Below are 19195 nucleotides of genomic sequence, written 5' to 3' on the forward strand. Positions count from 1 at the left end.
AGAAAAGATACGCGGCGGAGACGCACGGCTAAAGCCGCCGCCTACCCGAAAGAGAGGGTGGAGTCACAAAAAAAACGCTAAAGGCGCAGCCGCAGAGTAAGCGGCCTCTGTTCTACCCAGCTCGCCGGAGAGGACTGAGCAGGCTCTCGCCAAGTGCGTGCGTAGCTACGCTTTGTGACGTTCCTAGTCTCCGTCAGAGGATTCCAAGTACCTGGCAGACCTGAGGAGGCTCTTTTCCGTCCTCGCCCTGGACCCTCCTTCTCTGCAGCGCCCCCCGAGTCGGGGGCCCCGGACGCCAGGGCTGAGGAGGTGGGCGAGGAGCTGATAGCAGGGGGAAAGCACATCTTTTCCCAGTCCCTTTTCGTGACGCCCCTGTAGCTCTGCCTCAGACTTTCTCCCCTCAGAGATCACCTCCAGAGACGCGCCCCCCGCCCCGCCATCCACGCCTCCAACACTCCTCCCTGTCAGAAACTCCCCCTTTTCCGAGAATCCCTACCCTGATCCCAGAACCATTCTCTGTCCCCTTCCCAACCGGATCCAGTCCCGGTTCATAGCTGTTCCTCCTCTGCACACCCCGACAGTACCCCTTTCCTCCCCAGGCGGCCTCTAGGTCCAATCAGACTTTTTCCCTCGGCTTCCTCTCCAGGATTCAACCAGGACTTTCCAAAAGTTGCGGCGGGGCCTTCCGATCCCCTGTGAGTATACCTGTGCCCCCTCCCTGCCCTCCACCCTGTATGCTGCTCCCAGCCCTTCCCTCCTTCCCTGACAGCGGCTGACCCGCCCACCAGCCCTCTTCAGGGTCTTCCCCCCAGCTGACCTTATTCCACAGAGAAACTCCAGATCATTTCTCAGTCCTTCCGCATCATCTTTTCCTCCTGCCCGCCAGGCTTCAGAGAAGAAACAGCGTTCCTGTCCTTTGTCAGTGTTACCCCAGACCCTACAAAGGGGCTCTGTCTCTCCTCTTCCCTGACATCGCCACAAGTGGTTGGTTGGTTTTGTTCTTTTCACACCAGCCTCCTTCCCTCACCCATTCCACCTACGTGGAAACCACTCTCATTCCCTCAAACCCAGGTGCTCTCTCCTGCCCTACAGCACTTGCATATGCTGTCCCTTGTGTGGAATACTTTTTTCCAGCTTTTTGCCAAACTGATGCCTCCTCAGCCTTTGAAGTTGAGCTTCCTCGAAGGAGTCACAGCTCCACTTCAGGCTCAGGCCACTCGCTCTGTTAGGTGCCCCCTTAGCGCACACGGTACTTCAACTTCAAAACACTTTCCAGACTGCTGGTTAGTTGATTGGTTGTTTTTCCTTCATTCATTCATTGATGAATTCATTCGAAATAGTGCTTTCTATGTGCCAGGTCTGGGCTTCCCTGGTGGCTTAGACGGTAAGGAATCTACTTGCAATGCAGGAGACCCAGGTTCGATTCCTGGGTTGGGAAGATTCCCCTGGAGAAAGGAATGGCTACCCACTCCGGTATTCTTTTTTTTTTTTTTTTTTTTCTTCCACTCCAGTATTCTTGCCTGGAGAATTCCATGGACAGAGGAGCCTGGCGGGCTACAGTCCATGGGGTCACAGAGTCTGACACTACTAAAGCGACTTACTTATGTGCTAGGTCCTATTGTAGACACAGGGCCATCAGCTGTGAAAAAACAGAGTCCCTGCCCTCATGGTGTTCACCCTCCAGTGGTATAAGGCCATCAGTGAAAATAATATTAATGAAATGTACAATTTGCCAGGTGGTGATATATGTTAGAAAACATCAGGACAAGGGGTAGTGTGTGAGGTGGTTAGATGGGGTGGTCAGGGAAGGTCTTTCTGATGAAGTGTGACTGGTGAGCCCAGCTTTCCATGGAAATATCTGGAGGAAGAGCATCATTGTTGGGTGTTGTATGTCTGGGACTAGGCTCTATGTTCCATGAAGGCAGGGGGCCAGGCTTGACGTCTTCTCCACTGCCAAACCCCTGCAGCTTTTGGCAGTGCCTGGCAGCTAGTACTTACTCATGATTTGTTGACGGGTTAAAAACCCCAGTGTGGCCCCAACCAACATTTCCTGAAGATTGGCAGCATGTCAGGCACTGCCTTCGCAGCTTTTAGATGCAGAAAGGACAAAGATGAACTGTAGCCCCAAGGAAGCATTTTGTTACCCAATTAGATTTTTTTTGAATATTTATTTATTTATCTGGCTGCTCCAGGTCTTAGTTGCAGCATGTGGGTTCTAATTCCATGACCAGGGATCAAACCTGGGTTCCCTGTGTTGGGAGCATGGAGTCTTAGCCACTGGCCCACCAGGGAAATCCCCCATTGAGGTTATAATCATAGACTAGAGAGGAGAATCCAAGAGGTAGACCTGAAGTGGATTCACTAGGGTCAGATTGGGAACCAGGATGAGCCCTTTAGTTAAAGTTGGGTTTGGCTGAAAGTGAAAGGAAACCCTGAATAATGGTGGCTGAAACAGTCATCGGGGACCCATGCCTCTATCATCCAAGACACTGTTCAACTCCATCGTCCCTCCACTAGCAGGAAGGAAGAGGGCCACAGAAAGGTGTACCCTCTCCCTGGAAGGACAGTTCCCAGACATAGAATCCACTATTTCTGATTAAGTTCCGCTTGCCAGAACTTAGTTATAGGACCACATCTAATTCCAAGGGAAGCTGGGAAATGTAGTCTTATTCTGGGTAGAGGTTGTCTGTTACCATGCTGAAACAGGGAGTGGCTTTTGGGGGGACAATGTGGAGGTTCTGAATTGTAGATAATTGGTTAGTCTAGCTTCTGACTTTTTGTGCCACTCAGCGGCCATCTCCCAAACCTGGCCAGGCTGACAGGACCAGCAAGGATTCTCTACAGCTTGACATTCAGAAACTCAAGGAGAAGAAGGACATGTTGGACAAGGAGATCTCCCAACTATTATCAGAGTAAGTCTGATTGGGTTCCTCAGTGTGCTTAGAATAACTTTTGTGTGTGTGTGTGGGCGGGGATCATACCATGTGGCTTGTGGGATCTAAGTTCCCCAACCAGGGTTTAAACCCAGGCCATAGCAGTGAAAGCACTGAGTCCTAATCACTGGACCACCCAGGAAGCTCTAGCAAACTTTTAACTAGTGCCCAGTAACTCATGGATGAGGATAAGAGGCTTGTGCAAGCTTCCTGATGGAAGTGAGTGGCAGATGAGATGATTAGATGAGATGATCTCATCTAATCAGATGAGATGATTAGATAGTATCACTGACTCGATATGGACATAAGTCTGAGCAAACTCAGGGAGATGGTGAAGGACAGGGAAGCCTGGCTTGCTGCAGTCCATGGGGTCTCAGAGAGTCCAACAGGACTTAGCAACTGAACAACAGCAATGGTAACTGAAACCTAGCTTAGCATAAAAACAGGACTGTGCCATTGGCATCCAGCAGCCTCAGCAGCTGCCTCAGGTAAGGTGTGGCCAGGCTCGGGAGGGCCAGGGGAACTGGGAACTGAAAAGGTATGGGTCTCCCACTCTCTGTCTGGAACCCACGGTCTCTGCCTCTGCTTCTGTCCACACGTGGGCCCTGCCCTCCCTCGGAAAGTGGGTTTTCAGTGCCAAGGGGACCCTGGCTCTTCCATACCTCCTGGGTTTTCCCACGCTTCTTGCTCCAGCCACAGGGCACAGACCAAGGAACCTTTGAATAGCCATGTTACACTTGAGGGGATTTGACTAACCACTCATGTGCCCATCTGTGAATCCCTAAGCTCTGACCAGGGTTACATAGTACCAGTAGTGCCTGGAGACCCCTCCCTAAGGATACAGGGAGAATTTGCCAGGAGTGAGACAGTGGGCAGATCCCCTGCCGTACCTTACGCTTCACGAGGGCGGGGTCTGTCTTGGCATTGCTGTGTTCCCAGTGCTGAGCACCCAGTAGGCCCTTAGTGAATAAGGGCCTTATTACCTCTGAAGCTGGGAGCTTTATCAGCTTTCTTAACGATTCTCTCTCTCTCTCCCCATTTCCCACCCCAGAGGCTACAGTGTAGATGAACTGGAAGACCACATCTCCCAGCTCCACGAGTATAATGACATCAAGGATGCGGCCCAGATGCTGCTGGGAAGACTAGGTGAGAGAGTCCCCATGGGCCAGGCTGGTGGGATTTTTGCCCCTGGGTCTTCTGACTTACCATCCCTCGCCCACCCCCACCCCCAGTGTTCTCAGCTGCTGTGCTCCCCGAACGCCCCTGCCCTTCCTAGCAGAGCAGCTGTACGGCTCTTATTGAGTCCCTGGGGTTCTTCCCCTCATGTGTAGAGGCTGCTTTGGAGCTGCAGGCAGGTTGGAATCTGGGACTCGCCCGCCTGCCTGAGGACTAGGGTTCCTAGTGCCCCAGAGTCTACTCAGACCAATGGAGACCCCAGCCTTGCCTCAAGTGGCTGGCATGGTACAGAGGCGAAAGTACAAGGGTGACTCTTGGCTCAAAGGGGTATTTTGTTTTTCTTTGAGCACAGTACCCACTATCCGGAGATCTGAGCCAGGGCACAGGCACCTGGAGGTAAGGAAATGTGTACGTGGCCTCGGTCCCATCACCTGGCTTCCATTGTTGGACACGCTGATGTTTGACTGCCAGTGACCATCTGGGACAGTGCTCAGAGCTGGGCTGTCTGCCCACCGGCTGCCTCATTGGTAGCACTTGTCGCAGAATTCCCCGTCAACATCTGAGATTCCACAGCAGGAAGGGCTTCTCCGTATTTCACTGGGGAATGGGTCCCACAGGAGGGGAGGGAGAAAACGGAAAGAGGGAAAAAGAAGTGAAGAGAGGAGGATGATCTGAGCCCAAGAAGAATGGAATGTGGGGACTTCCCTGGTGGTCCAGTGGCTTAAGAGTCTACACTCCCAATGCAGGGGGACCAGGTTCGATCCCTGGTCAGAGAACCAGATCCCACATGCCGCAACTAAGAGTTTGCAACTAAAGATCCCATGTGCTGCAAGTAAGACCTGGCGCAGCCAAATATAAAAAAAAGAAGAAAGGAATGCGAGGGGACTGTAGCCTAGAGGCCAAGGGGAGTAAGCTCTCAGCAGACAGAACCCAACTTGAGACCTGTCCCTCTGGGTTATAGGATCTGGAGCAGGCAGCCTACCGTCTTTCATTCATTCAGTGAGTATTTCCTGAGGACCTGCTCTGTGCTACTCCACTGGATATGGGGACACTTCGGTGAACCAGACATCTGAATGTCTCTATTCTCACGTGACTTATGTTTTGATGTTGGAGTTGGGAAGGGGAATAGTCACAAACTAAACAAACACAAATAAATGAATTATAAAATGCGTGAAGTGCCATGAAGGAAACAAAGGTCAGAGATGGAAAATACTGAAGTGTTCACAGGGTGGTAGGTGGGGATGAAAGAAAGTGGTCAGGGCAGGCCTCTCAGGAGACAGACCCCTTTCCACGGGAGGAGAGACGAGTCTTTGAGGAAGCGGGAGGAATGGTATCACCAAATGGCAAGGGCAGAGACTTCCCTGGCGGTCCACCGGTTAGGACTTCACCTTCTCATGCAGGGGGTGCGGGTTTGATCCCTGGCCGGGGAGTTAAGATCCCACATGCCTCCAGGTCATAAAACAGAAACGATATTGTAACAAATTCAATAAAGACTTTTAAAATGTGCTGTGTGCTCTGCTTAGTTGCTTCAGTCACATCAAACTCTTTGTGACGTAAGCCCTCCGGGTTCCTCTGTCCATGGGATTCTCCAGGCAAGAATACTGGAGATCGCACCCATATCTCTTACATCTCCTGCATTGGCAAGTGGGTTCTTTACCACTAGTGGCACCTGGTCCACACTAAAAAAAAAACCTTCCAGTGGTCAGACATGCACACGGGCCAGCGTTTGCAGCTAGTCACAGACACACTGTCAGTGTAGATTTCCATTTGCAGCTGGTGACTCTTGTTGCTCTGTGTGGAGAAAGGATTCTTGGGGAGCTTTGCCTCCTCTGCCAAGTGGGTGAGGGTTCAGTGAGTCCAGTTTGGAGTGAGTGGACAGGGCCCACAGTGGAGGAGCCTGGAAGGAATGGCAGGAAGATTATGTGGTCAACAAGGGAAACAGGAAAAAAGTCCAGGAGGAGGTCCTGGGCGGGCCAGGGCTTTGGCCATTCTCCCTCCCACTTGGCTCACTGGACATCCTTCCTTCCTTCCAGCTGTGATCCGAGGTGTCACCACCAAGGAGTTGTATCCAGAATTTGGCCTAGACATGAATGACTGAGCTCACAGCCCTTTGTCCACGGCCCACTGGGACAGGCAGATGCGGACATGAGAAGAAGCAGTGAAAGCCCAACCAGCGAACCCACAGGCTTTCCAGCAAGAAAACATCAAAAGCTCTTTTTCTAGAGAGCCCAAGCCGAGTCAGGAGGGAGCCCAGCTCCAAGGTTCCCGAAACATTCTAATGATACCTGTGTATGTGTATGTGTATCCTGTTTATAAATAAACATGAGTGATTTTGGTTCAAATCTCTATGATTCCCTCTCTTCTGATAGCCCCCTGATCCTAACCTGGAAAAAGAGAGCCTGCCGTATGTGATAACAGACTTCCACATGCCAGGGACTGTGCTAAGTGCTTTATATCCATTACTTCCAATGCTTCAATCCATCCTAAGAGGAATTAGTATTACTATCCCCATTTCACAGATGAGGAAATTGAGACTCAGAAAGGCACAGTGACTTACCTAAAGTTAGACACCCAGTAAGTGGCCACACAGAGATTTGAGCCCAAGTCTTAACTCTGAGGTTTCTAGTGTGCAACTCTGCCTTTGTGAGCTGGGAAATGAGCAGGTAAGAGCTGAGAGTGAAATAGCAACATTGGGAGGACTTCGTCCCTAATCCACAGAATTGGGGTTCCAGTCCCCAGTTGAAACCCTCTGCCAAGCGTGGGTGAGCCATGGTCGTTTCTTCATCGTGCGATGCTCACCATGAACAGCCATCAACTGGCAGAAATGCAACCTGAGTGTTGTGACCGCTCAGTGCAAACAAGAATAGCAGGATCTCACTATTAACTAGTTACCCTGGCTATTCCCACTGCCCGGTCCGTGCTGAACATTCTCAAGATTTCAGATGCGATAGCAGTGCTTAGGGACAGGCTGTCATGAGGTAAGTATAGTCTCTATCAATAAAAACCAGCCATGCAAGTCAGGTCTGGGTTTGAATTCCAGCTCTGCCCACTTACAAGCTGTGTGACCACAGGCAGCTAGCTTGGCCTCCATAAGTAGAAATGATAATAGTACTGTGTGCATCAGGGCAATTTGCCTCAGCTGCCTTAACAGTCAGACTCCCTTGTTAGTCACTCAGTCGTGTCCGACTCTGCAACCCCACGGGCTAGCCTGCCAGGCTCCTCTATCAGTGAGATTCTGACAAGAATACTGGAGTGGATAGCCATTCCCTTCTCCAAGGGGATCTTCCTGACCCAGGGATTGAACCTGGGTCTCCTGCATTGCAGGCAGATTCATTACTGTCTGAGCCACCAGACTCCTTGGCTGAATGTGATCAAGGTTCCTTTGTCTCACAAAGTCTGACAAGTGTCTGATAGCCCTCCTATATTTCAGAGCTTCACTGCTGGAATCCACAGTGGGGGTAAAGAGATGGAGACGACACATCAGCTCTGAACCGACTCACTCCCAAATGGGCAGACGTCACTTTTGCTCACAGACAAATGTTCCAGAGCTAGCTATGTGGTCTAAACTGACTGAAGGCACCTGGGAAATTAAACTGAGCACCCAGATATTTGATGCGGACTAGCCCACTCCAGTCAGAGAAGGCAATGGCACCCCACTCCAGTACTCTTGCCTGGAAAATCCCATGGACGGAGGAGCCTGGTAGGCTGCAGTCCATGGGGTCGCTAGGAGTCAGACACGACTGAGCGACTTCACTTTCACTTTTCACTTTCATGCATTGGAGAAGGAAATGGCACCCCACTCCAGTGTTCTTGCCTGGAGAATCCCAGGGACGGGGGAGCCTGGTGGGCTGCCGTCTATGGGGTCTTAGACTTAGCAGCAGCTGCTGCTGTTGGAGCCGCAAGTACTACCTCCAAAGAGTGCTTCAGGGATTTAATGAGCAATTGCCCTAGGACCCAGAGCCTGGGAAAGTGAGTCCAGCTCCCCTTTAATGCTGGACAGCAATTTGTCCTGCTCAGAGGACGGCATGACCCAGGCCCACACTCTGGTCCTGTTTCAGACTGCAGACAGGACGCTTGTCCTGCCTCTGTCTGAACAAAAAGGACCTGGGTCTCTGCCACACAGTGTTTATCTGCCAGCAGGAAGGAAGAAGCACTGACAGGGACTTCCCTGCTGGTCCAATGGCTAAGACTCTGTGTTCCCAATGCAGGGGACCCGGGTTTGATCCCTGCTTGGAGAACTAGGTCCCACGTGTGGCAACTAAGAGTTCGCTTGCCTCAGCTAAAGATCCCAAGTGCCACATACACTGCCACCGGCACAGCACTTACAGGACCATGTGTCCACACCCCACCACTTCTCACCTGCTTAGTGCTCAATCTAGCTCATGCTGACCTTTCTGTAGTTAATTGATCCTTTTATTTCTCTCACCTCATTTTGGTATCTAATTTCAAATCTTATAACAAGATATCTTTACCTCTTTCCTTTATACTAGTCATTTTGCTTAACTCTAAGGAGTACATCAAGGCTGTATATTGTCACCCTGCTTATTTAACTTCTATGCAGAGGACATCATGAGAAACGCTGGACTGGAAGAAGCACAAGCTGGAATCAAGATTGCCGGGAGAAATATCAATAACCTCAGATATGCAGATGACACCACCCTTATGGCAGAAAGTGAAGAGGAACTAAAAAGCCTCTTGATGAAAGTGAAAGTGGAGAGTGAAAAAGTTGGCTTAAAGCTCAACATTCAGAAAATGAACATCATGGCATCTGTTCCCATCACTTCATGGGAAATAGATGGGGAAACAGTGGAAACAGTGTCAGAGTTTATTTTTTTGGGCTCCAAAATCACTGCAGATGGTGACTGCAGCCATGAAATTAAAAGACGCTTACTCCTTGGAAGAAAAGTTATGACCAACCTGCTGCTGCTACTGCTGCTAAGTCGCTTCAGTTGTGTCCTACTCTGTGCGACCCCATAGACGGCAGCCCACCAGGCTCCCCCGTCCCTGGGATTCTCCAGGCAAGAACACTGGAGTGGGTTGCCATTTCCTTCTCCAACGAATGAAAGTGAAAAGTGAAAGTGAAGTCGCTCAGTCGTGTCCGACCCTCAGCGACCCCATGGACTGCAGCCTACCAGGCTCCTCCGTCCATGGGATTTTCCAGGCAAGAGTAGTGGAGTGGGGTGCCATTGCCTTCTCCGATGACCAACCTAGATAGCATATTCAAAAGCAGAGACATTACTTTGCCAACAAAGGTCCATCTAGTCAAGGCTATGGTGTTTCCAGTGGTCAAGTATGGATGTGAGAGTTGGACTGTGAAGAAAGCTGAGTGCCGAAGAATTGATGCTTTTGGACTGTGGTGTTGGAGAAGACTCTTCAGAGTCCTTTGGACTGCAAGGAGATCCAACCAGTCCATTCTGAAGGAGATCAGCCCTGGGATTTCTTTGGAAGGAATGATGCTAAAGCTGAAACTCCAGTACTTTGGCCACCTCATGCGAAGAGTTGACTCATTGGAAAAGACTCTGATGCTGGGAGGGATTGGGGGCAGGAGGAGAAGGGGACGACAGAGGATGAGATGGCTGGATGGCATCACTGACTCGATGGATGTGAGTCTGAGTGAACTCCGGGAGTTGGTGATGGACAGGGAGGCCTGGAGTGCTGTGATTCATGGGGTCGCAAAGAGTCGGACAAGACTGAGTGACTGAACTGAACTGAACTGAACTTTATCTTCAATTTCAAAAATTACTAGAAAGTAAGGACACTTCTCCCCAGTCCACTAAAACGCCTGCCTTTTCACATTTTGTCATGTTTTCTTTTGTGTATGTCTTCGTCAACTAGCTTGTGGGATCCTAATTTCCCAGCCAGCGATGAACCCTGGGCTCCTGGGCAGTGAGCACGCAAAGCCCTAACCACTGGGCCACCAGGGAATTCCCCGTCTCTATGCAAATTATAGATCTCTAACAATTATGTGTTTGTTTTCTTTTTTTTTTTTTAAGACTGTACTTTGTTTGTTTGTCTTTGGCTGCACTGGGTCTTCGTTGCTGCTCATGGGCTTTCTCCAGTTGTAGTGGCTGGGCTTTGCATCGCGGTGGCTTCTCGTTGCAGAGCACGGGCTCTAGGCACATGGGTTCAGTAGTTGCAGCACACGGGCTGTTTCCCCAGGGCTTGTGGGATCTTCCCAGGTGAAGGATCAAACCTGTGTCCCCTGCGTTAGCAGGAGGATTCTCAACCACTGGACCACCAGGGAAGTCCTGTGTGCCTGTTTTCTGATGATTGCCCTGAGTTGTATTTCTTCTGGAAGGCAATATAAGGCACTGAGGTAGGTTCCAAGTTCTCCAGTTGAGAAGGACTACACTGCCAGTCCTCCAGAGACTTCTGCATTTGGGGCCAATTTTAAAGGCACCCTTGGAGGACGCTTGGAAAGTATAGCCCAGGTCCCTTTGAGTGAGGTCAGCGCTCCCAGGTGTCATGGTGGGAAGAGGCCTCAAGGGGGCAGTGTCTACTCAGAGATATGCCCAACTGCCAGGGACGCTGCCTCTAGAAGGGCCCTGGCTGGGAAGGTCTGGTCCTACCAAGCCACTGGCCTCAGATCCTCAGAGTGCCCCACAGAGAAGAGGGGGTTCTCTGTGGCAGCACCCCCCCCCCGCCCCGAGTCTGAAGTGATCCCAACCGCCATCCCAGGCAGTAGGGAGCCAACTGGTGGTGGAATGCGGACAGTGACGGGTGCCATTGCTCAGGACGGGCCCAGATGGTGCTAGGGAACAGGCTGCAAAGGACAATTGACGCTGTGAGTGTGGAAATGTTGTTTGATCATCTCCAGTGTAAACCTTACCCCAAAACATTTGTCATTTGACATGTCCACTGGAGTTCAAAACACTAACAAAGGGCAATCTGTATTTTCATCCCTGAGGGCTGAAAGGGGTCATTTCCAGGCAGCCTGACCTCACCGATGCAGTGTCAACAAACAGGACACTTTGGGGAGGGGAGGAAGGCCAGATTGGGGCCCTCTTCTATGGGAGAATGGAGCCTGTGGGGCCCCAGGCTTGATGCTTGGAGCCAGTGTGATGAAAGTGCTGGTTACCGTCAGGCACACGGGTAGCCAATCAGGGGAAAGGTGACAACCACCACCCAAACCAGTCAGAAGCTGAAGGTTTCCCCAGAGCAGGGTTGACAGCAGTAACAACCTAACACTTCTGAAACCCTTTGGATCAGCTGGGAGATAAGAACTTGTCTCCAGCACCTCCCAACCAGACTGCCAGGAGGCGAGTGTCCGCATTTCCAAACTGAGGCTCCAAGGGGTGGAGCAACTTGCTCAAGGTCACAGATCCAAGAAGCAACCAAACTGTCTGGCTCCAAAGCCTAGCCGATGGTGGGCTGTCCTGCCTCCCAGCTGAGTCTCACCAAAGGTCACGCATTAATAGAAGGAGTCAGAACTTGAATCCAGAACTCTGAGCCTTTAAGCCCAAGGTCTTAGCCACAGATCTCTGCTGCGCTTCTTGAAAGTTGTATATGGGACTTCCCTGGTGGCGCAGTGAGTAAGAATCCACCTGCCGAAGCAGGACACACGGGTTTGATCCCTGAGCCACAACTACTAAGCCTGAGCTCTAGGGCCTGTGAGTCACACACTGAAACCTGTGTGCCTAGAGCCTGTGCTCCGCAGCAAAAGAAGCCACCGCAACGAGAAGCCCTCGCGCCAAAACTAAAGACCGTGCAAAGCGACATAGACACAGCATAGCCATAAATAAATAAATATTTTTTTTTAAAAAAAGGTTATACCTGCCCAAGTGCTTCCCAGGTGGCGCTAGTAGAAAAGAACCTCCCTGCCAATGCAGGAGACTTAAGAGACATGAGTTCAATCCCTGAGTCAGGAAGATCCCCTGGAGGAGGGCATGGCAACCCACTCCATTATTCTTGCCTGGAGAATCCCATGGACAGAGAAGCCTGGTGGGCTACAGTCCACAGGATTGTAAAAAGTCAGACACAACTGAAGCAACTCAGCACGCATGCATGTATCTGACCAAAGATCTGACCTAGAGGCCAGGCCAGTGACCAAAAATGAACAGCCTCACTCAGCCTTGAGTTTGGTGTTGGCCCCTCTGTCCTGATTCCTCTGAGTAGGAGGTTTTGCTCCTTTCCCAGAGAAGGGGAAGAGGTGGAAGCAGTGACAGATTTCCTCTTCTTGGGCTCTAAAATCACTGCACTGCCGATGGTAACCACAGTCATGAAATTAGAAGACGATTGTTTCTTGGCAGAAAAGCTATGACAAACCTAGACAGGGTGTTAAAAAGCAAAGACATCACTTTGCCAACAAAGGTCCATCTCGTCAAAGCTATGGTTTTTCCAGTGGTCACGTATGGATGTGAGAGCTGAACCATAAAGAAAGCTGAGCGCCGAAGAATTGATGCTTTCGAACTCTGGTGCTGGAGAAGACTCCTGAGAGTCCCTTGGACTACAAGGAGATCCGACCAGTCAATCTTTTTCTTTTAATTATTTATTTTTTATTTTTGGCCGTGTGGGGTCATCGTTACTATGCCAGCTCTTCTTTAGTTGCGGTGAGCTACTCTCTCGCTGTGGTGCGCAGGCGTCTTCTTGCAGTTGCTTCTCTTTGTGCAGAGCACTGGTTCTAGAGCACGCACGCTTCAGCAGTTGCAGCCCATGGGCTCAATAGTTGCACTTCTTGGGCTCTAGGGCACAGGCTAAACAGTTGTGGCACACAGGCTTAGTTGCTCTGTGGCATGTGAGATCTTTCTGTCTCAGGGATTGAACTCTTGTCTCCTGAATTGGCAGGCAGATTCTTTACTGCTAAGCCACCAGGGAAGCCCCAAACCAGTCAATCCTAAAGGAAATCAACCCTGAATGCTCATTGGGAGGACTGATACTAAAGCTGACGCTCCAGTAGTTTGGCCACCTGATGTAAACTGCCAACACATTGGAAAAGACCTTGATGCTAGGTAAGATTGAAGGCAGAAGAGGGCAACACAGGGTGAGATGGTTGGATAGCATCACCAATTCAGTGGACGTGAACTTGGGCTAACTCTGGGAGATGGTGAGGGACAGCGAGGCCTGTCATGCTGCAGTCCATGGGGTCGCAAGTAGTGGGACACAACTTAGCAACTGAACAACGATAATTTCCAAACCTCTGAGTGTCACAATTACCTGAGAGGGATTTTAAAGAAAAAGATTTGGGTCTCTAACCCCTCCTCGGGGACTGCACTTTGGCAGGCCAGGAACAGGGCTGTATTTTTTTTAACAAGCTGCCAAAGTGTTTCTGATATCTGAACTCCCCAGTTAGTGTACTTGGATAGTTGACAAGTTGCTTCTAACCACCACCAATGATGTCCAATCAAATGCTACCTCCAAACTGGCCATCTTCCAACTCATCTAGAGAGCCACTGGACCTTAAGAGCTAGCCCTGGATCAAAACCAGGTGAGATTATATCTGGCTTCTCCCCAGAGGCTTCTCATAGGCCCAACATTAGTTAGCTCTACTCCTGGGCTGGAGCTGACCTGCAGCTCCACCCTTCACCCTGGCACCAGCAGACCTGCCCAGCTGGTTTACCTGGGAGGAACTCGGCGGCCTGTTTTGCCATCTTAGGGATCTTCTGGCTTCTGATTTGCTAGGGGATCAGGAAGTACTGATAGGGTTGGGGTCAGCGAGAAGAAAGCTGGGCAACAGGGGTCAATCTGATCATGGGCTGCTTTGCAGACCCCTGAGGAGGCTAGAAGGCCCTGGGATAGCCCATCACCCCAACCATCACACCTGACCACCCACCTGATGCCTGCCTCTCTTAGTCAACCTCCACCGCCCTCACTTCATGGTGAGCCAGGTTTCACCCAGAGGGGAACTTCTTGGAGTGACTAATATCGGTCCCTCTGCCTAGCCAGCCCACCTCCAGATGAGTCCCATGCCTCCTGCTGAAGTGTTCAAAGCAGGGGGATCAGTTAGGGTCGGACAGGATATTGCAGAGGAAATCAGGTGATGATACAGTGGTGGAAACCGGGTTTTATTTGTTTTTATTCTGTGGCCAAACAGAGCTAATGCTCAGCAGGCCATGTCACGTATAGACAGATGTGGGAGGCTGGGCCAGTGGCTGAACACCCCAGGCTTCAGTTTCTACATCTATAAAGTAGGTAAAATAATACCTGCTGTGGCCACTTCACAAGTGATCACAGATATAAAAGCTGGTTTAATGACCATAATGAAATAGGCAAATATCAGCTCATTCTTACAATGATACATTTGTGTGTGCTAGGCATGTTCCTGGCTCCTCTGGGAAAGTAAGGTCCTTACAGCTCAAAGTGGGGCCTTAATGAGCTAACATTCTTGGTACAATAGTGGGGGGCAGGGGGAGTGAGCTGGGAAATGTAAAAAAACTCATATCTTGAAAACTGCAGTTATCTGGATATTGATGTTCATTCATTCAACAAGTAACATTGACTGAATATGCATTCACTGTCCATGGTGATTTTGGAACCCAAGAAAATAAAATCTGCCACTGTTTTCATTTTCCCCCCATCTATTGGCCATGAAGTGATGGGACTGCATGCCATGATCTTAGTTTTTTGAATGTGGAGTTTTAAGCCAGGTTTTTCACTCTCCTCTTTCACCTTCATCAAGCAGTTCTTTAGTTCCTCTTCACTTTCTGCCATTAGGGTAGAATCATATGCATATCTGAGGTTTTTGATATTTCTCCCAGCAATCTTGATTCCAGCTTGCTATTCATCCAGCCCAGCATTTCGCATGACGTACTCTACATATAAGTTAAATAACCAGTGTCACAATATATAAACTTCATGTACTCCGTTCCCAATTTTGAACCAGTCTGTTGTTCCATGTCTGGTTCTAACATGGTTGCTTCTTGCCCTGCATACAGGTTTCTCAGGAGGCTGGTAAGGTGGTCTGGTATTCCCATCTCTTTAAGAATTCTCCACAGTTTGCTGTGAGCCTCCCCTGGAGCAGGGAAAGGCTACCCACTCCAGTATTCTAGCCTGGGGAATTCCATGGGCTGTATAGTCCATGGGGTCGCAAAGTGTCGGACACGACTGAGCAACTTTCACTACTAATACACAGTCAAAGGGTTTAGCATACTCAATGAAGCAGAAGTAGATGTTTTTCTGGATAAGCAAAAGTCTCTTGCCTTTACTATGATCCAGCTGATGTTGGCAGTTTGATCTCCGGTTCCTCTGCCTTTTCTAAATCCAGCTCGTACACCTGGAAATTGTCTGTTCATATACTGTTGAAGCCTAGCTTGAAGGATTTTGAGCATTGCCTTGCCTTGTGAAATGAGTGCAATTGCGCAGTAGTTTGAACATTCTTTGGCATTGCCCTTCTTTTGGGATTGGAATGAAAACTGGGGGGTAAAATATACATAAGGTACTTATAAAATTAACCATTTTAACCATCATTAAGTGTACAATCTAGTGGCATTAAGTATTGGGCTGGCCAAAAAGTTTGTTCAGGTTTTTCCATTATGGAAATCCAATGCAACCCAACACATTCACAGTGTTGTGCGAATACCACTACTTTCTAGCTCTATAGTTTGTTTTTGTTGCTGTTGCTGTATGTGTGTGTGTGTGTGTGTGTGTGTGTGTGTGTGTGTTTTGCTGCCAAAACCTGGGATCAAACCAGGAACTATCTCTCTAACTTTTTAAAAAAAATTTTTATGTAACTGCACCGGATCTTAGTTGCAGCACACAGGATTGATTTTTTGTTTCGACATGTGGGATCTAGCTCCCTGACCAGGGATTGAACCCAGACCCCCTGCATTGGGAGCATAGAGGCTTAGCCACTGGACCACCCGGGAAGTCCCTCTCTATAGCTCTTTCTATCTTGCAAAACTGAAATTCTATACACATGAAACATGAACTCCCCACTTCCCAGCCCCTGGCAACCACCGTTCTATCTTCTGGCCCTTTGAATGTCTGCTTTAAGTACCTCATATAAATGGAATGGAACAGCACCTGTCTTCCTGTGATGGGTTTGTCTCACTTATAATACAATGATACCCATCATTAGCATAACGCCTTTAGGGTCCATCTATGCTGTGGCAGCTGTCACAGAGATCAAATCACCCAGTCAGTAAACAGGGCAAGTTGGGGTCCTCACCGAGGCCCCCCACCACCAAGGTCTAAGGCTGCAGCCCCTCCTCCCCATTGCACCCTAGTGGCCATGACCTCGACTGGCGACTGGCCAGCGCGGAGGCCGGCGGGCTTGTCAGTGACGTTGATGTTCTTGAGAGCCCACTCTGAGCATGGTAAGGACGATCTGGCACTTTCTTTGTCTTCAAAACAGTCTATTTCTTGAAATAAGAAACTCAATCATGTAACTTAAAATTTAAAGCCCAATTCCCAAATCTCCTGTTGCTTACATAGTTGGTACAATTTAACAATCGTTGTTAAGCGTTCTAAGGTTAGAGACATCGACTAAGGCAAATAAGGGACTTGGGGTGGTTTTCCTGGCAGACTGGGGCTACACATTGCCTGAATATTTGCCGTGACTCCAGGTTCTCTCTGCCCACCAAATCCTTCTATTGCCTTATGTACTGAGGTGCTCCTCTGTTGGATGCCTATTTATTTACAGTAGTTATATCTTCTTCTGGGATGGATCCCTGGATCATTATGTGGTGTTGTCTCTTGTAACAGTCTTTATTTTAAAGTCTATTTTGTCTGATGTAAGTATTGGTACTTTGGCTTTCTTTTAATTTCCATCTGCATGGAATACAACACAGAGATGCAGGAGGCATGCAGGCTAAACTGATGTCTTGAGTAACTATCTGTTCAGAAATGGGGGTGGGGGGCGGCAGGGTCCTACTGAGAGACAGATGCTCTGCTAGGCAGGAGGTCACTCCCTCCCTGGCAGCTTTCCTCACCTGCGAAGTGGAGGTAATCACAGTAACTTCCATACCATGTGAGACAGTCCCTGTAAGGGTCTTAGCACAGAGCCCAGCACACCAGAAGCCCCTAGGAAGTGATGCCATCATTGTCCCTTCAGGTTCACTGGTCTACTGATGCCAAACCTGCCCAGGCCCTGGGCTGGGCACTTCACCCTGGAAACAAATTATAGTGATGGTATCAGTCCAGCCATTAAGAAAAATAGAGTGGCCAGCTAGTTCTTCCCATCTGTAGGAGTCACTGGTGTAAATGCCAGAGGAAATGCCCCCAGCACTGGGGCCTCTTTGAAGGAACAAACACTGGTTGTGCTGACTCTTATCCCTGTGAAGTTAAATAAGTCACATGGAACCCAGGTTCAGATCTTCCATCCTGGCCCCGCAGCAGTTTCTGACTCAGAGGCAATTCTGATACAAAGGATCCAAGGCCCCAGTTTCTGAGAATGTGGAACACTGGAACATTCACCTTGAGTGTAAAGAACCCAAGGTGATTCTTATTCACAGGCTGTCAAGCTATTAGTCAGAGAAGGCAATGGCACCCCACTCCAGTACTCTTGCCTGGAAAATCCCATGGATGGAGGAAGGAGCCTGGTAGGGAGCAGTCCATGGGGTCGCTAAGAGTCGGACACGACTGAGCGACTTCACTTTCACTTTTCACTTTCATGCATTGGAGAAGGAAATGACAACCCACTCCAGTGTTCTTGCCTGGAGAATCCCAGGGACGGGGGAGCCTGGTGGGCTGCCGTCTATGGGGTCGCACAGAGTCGGACACGACTGAAGTGACTTAGCAGCAGCAGCAAGCTATCAGTGGGCACTGCATCTCCACCTGGGCCACTGTGGGCCCCAAATGTATCACACACCATTTGAACTGCACTGGCAGTTTTCTTGGCTGATGAGGGTGAAAGACAAGAGTGAAAAAGCTGGTTTAAAACTCAACATTCAAAAAACTAATATCACGGCATCCAGTCCCATCACTTCATGGCAAATAGATGGGGAAAAAGTGGAAACAGTGGCAGGTTTTCTCTTCTTGGGCTTCAAAATCACTGAGGATGGTAAATGCAGCCTCAGAAATAAAAGACGCTTGCTCCTTGGAAGAAAAATTATGAAAAACCTAGACAGTATATTAAAAAGCAGAAATATCACTTTGCAGACCAAGGTCCATATAGTCAAAGCTATGGTTTTTCCAGTAGTCATGTATGGATGTGAGAGTTGGACTGTGAAGAAGGCTGAGCGCTGAAGAATTGATGCTTTTGAACTGTGGTGTTGGAGAAGACTCTTGAGAGTCCCTTGGACTGCAAGGAGACCCAACCAGTCAAGCCTAAAGGAAATCAATCCTGAATATTTATTGGAAGGACTGATGCTGAAGCTGAAGCTCCAATACTTTGGCCACCTGATGTGATGAGCCAACTCACTGGGAAAGACCCTGATGCTGGGAAAGATTGAGGGCAAGAGAAGGGGGCAACAGAGGATGAGATGGTAGGATGGCATCACCAACTCACTGAACACGAGTTTGAGCAAGCTCCAGGAGATAGTGAAGGACAGGGAAGCCTGGCATGCTGCAGTCCATGGGGTCACAAAGAGTCAGACACGACTTAATGACTGAACAACAACTTCCAGGTTATTTCCTGAGTCAGCGGCTCACCCTGTTCAGCATTTTATTCAAAAGACTGCTCAGGCAGCCCTAGTTAACGTCACCAACTTCCCTTTCCTCATTTAGCATTTAGGCTGTCTTGTTTACTGATATACTCCTGGTGCCCATACCAGCGTGTGGCCAATAATATGTAGGCATCTAATGAGTATTTATTGAGTAAATGTTGAATAAACCACAGACCAGCTGGTGCAGTGGTAAAGAATCTGTGTGCCAAGCAGGAGACAAGGGTTCAATCCTGGAGTTAGGAAGACCCCCTGGAGGAGATGGTAACCCTTTGCAGTATTCTTGCCTGGAGAATCCCATGGACAGAGGAGCCTGGCGGGTTACAGTCCATGGGGTCACAGAGTCAGATACAACTGAGCAGCTGAGCACTGTTACCAAACTGGCTGAACCCAGGCCTTTGGGAAAGTTGCCACATCCTGGAATCACAGTTTGTACAATGGGAAGGAACAGCCCAAGAGGAGGGAAGAGGTCAGGGCTTTCCTCCCTGTGTCTCTGGGCACCCCCACAGAGCCTAGAGGAAGGAACATTCATACCTGACGGACAGACAG

General features: G+C 49.5%; 1 protein-coding gene across 1 annotated transcript; it reads left to right on the forward strand.

Moving 5' to 3' along the window:
- Positions 1-165: 165 nt before the first annotated feature.
- On the forward strand, positions 166-6451 carry SWI5 (SWI5 homologous recombination repair protein; the record flags this gene model as incomplete). Its single annotated transcript, XM_025261745.3, has 7 exons — positions 166-309; positions 600-695; positions 2791-2912; positions 3985-4079; positions 4462-4505; positions 5071-5108; positions 6143-6451. Coding segments are annotated over 7 exons (600 nt in total), but the record flags the coding sequence as incomplete, so codon positions are not given.
- Between the last annotated feature and the right edge of the window lie 12744 nt (positions 6452-19195).

This window comes from Bubalus bubalis, chromosome 12 (assembly GCF_019923935.1).
Source record: "Bubalus bubalis isolate 160015118507 breed Murrah chromosome 12, NDDB_SH_1, whole genome shotgun sequence".
Classification (NCBI taxonomy): domain Eukaryota; kingdom Metazoa; phylum Chordata; class Mammalia; order Artiodactyla; family Bovidae; genus Bubalus; species Bubalus bubalis.